Below are 1,168 nucleotides of genomic sequence, written 5' to 3'. Positions count from 1 at the left end.
CCAATACAAATAACAGAAACGGTGTCTTCTGAGAAGTTGATCTTACTTTCAGCTCTTTTGTGGATATTTTGACTGTGATGAACTCTGCTCAAATAGATCAGGGCTTAGGTCTATCAGGCTGCCTGTGACTCACAATGAGTCCCCCCATAGTCTGGGTAAAAAGCAATTCCTAAACTAGGCCTCCACCAGGTTTGAAACTGTTTTACCTTATTCTCCCCAGGGGCCATGTTCTCATAGATTTCCTTCAGTTTGCCATAGTGTGGACGCAGAAATTTGAGAGGCTTGGGCACTGAAGTCATGGAAGTTGTAGAAGAACGAATTTGCCTTCGCAATTCCTCCAGCGCTGGTCGATACAGGGATGTGTCCTTCTCCTGATTAAGAGAAGACAGGGCTCAGACAAAAAGGAGTCACACCCCTTCAAGTCATAATACAAAGATATTTAACTTAACAACTCCTCCAAGGAAATAGCTGTGTCTTATTCATTCATCTGTGATTCCTCAACTCCCTGCACCCTGCCTGGCACAAAAACAAATGACCCAAGTTAAGAGTTAAGAACTCTGCTTCTCCCACAAGAGAAAGCTGCAAAACTGTACGAATACCCTTTGTAACTCTCCTGACTCCCAACGTCATCATAACACTGACCCTAAAATACAGTCCACCGTACACAGCAGTTGCCTCAAAACAGAACAAAACAAACAAGTGGGAAAGATCCAAACATGCACCGAATCACGTTAACATCGTGACTCACCCCCAGTCGTTCCACGAGCATCTCCAGTTCATCTTGAAGCTGTTTGTCCTCCTCAGACTGGAGGGTTGGGAGAAGCAGCTCATGAAGAGAATGAATCCCAAAGACGTCCTCCTCCCACTTACCCGGGGCAGGTGGAGAACAAGCCTGCCTTCTTAGGAGGGGCCAGGTGGACAAGGAAACAGTGGGAATAGGAAGCCCTGGTGGGAAATCAGCCTAGGTTCTGAACCAGGCTCTACTTGAAAGCCACTCTAGGAAACGGAGGTGACAATGACCTGCCCGAGTCCACCTCACGCGGCGGTGGTGAGGGTTGGTGGGGACGGCGGAGGTGACAGCGCGGAACAGAGAATGAGGAGCAGAGAGGCAGGGTGCCGGGAGTCCCGAGGGTCGCCCCAACCGCCCTCTCCCTGGTGCGGTGGGGTC

At 49.6% G+C, this 1,168-nt stretch overlaps 1 protein-coding gene across 1 annotated transcript; it reads right to left on the bottom strand.

Annotated features, from left to right (window-relative positions):
* On the bottom strand, positions 1–808 carry LOC105514461 (26S proteasome non-ATPase regulatory subunit 2-like). Its single transcript, XM_011945834.1, has 2 exons — positions 749–808; positions 1–371 (listed from the first exon to the last, which is right to left on the bottom strand). Exons 1-2 carry the CDS (start codon positions 767–769, stop codon positions 114–116), a joined length of 279 nt encoding a protein of 92 aa, XP_011801224.1. The 5' UTR covers positions 770–808; the 3' UTR covers positions 1–113.
* Positions 809–1,168: the final 360 nt, after the last annotated feature.

Source organism: Colobus angolensis, unplaced genomic scaffold (assembly GCF_000951035.1).
Source record: "Colobus angolensis palliatus isolate OR3802 unplaced genomic scaffold, Cang.pa_1.0 Scaffold245, whole genome shotgun sequence".
Lineage (NCBI taxonomy): Eukaryota > Metazoa > Chordata > Mammalia > Primates > Cercopithecidae > Colobus > Colobus angolensis.
Note: the sequence above shows the minus strand (reverse complement) of the source record. Positions and strands in the feature narration are given on the sequence as shown.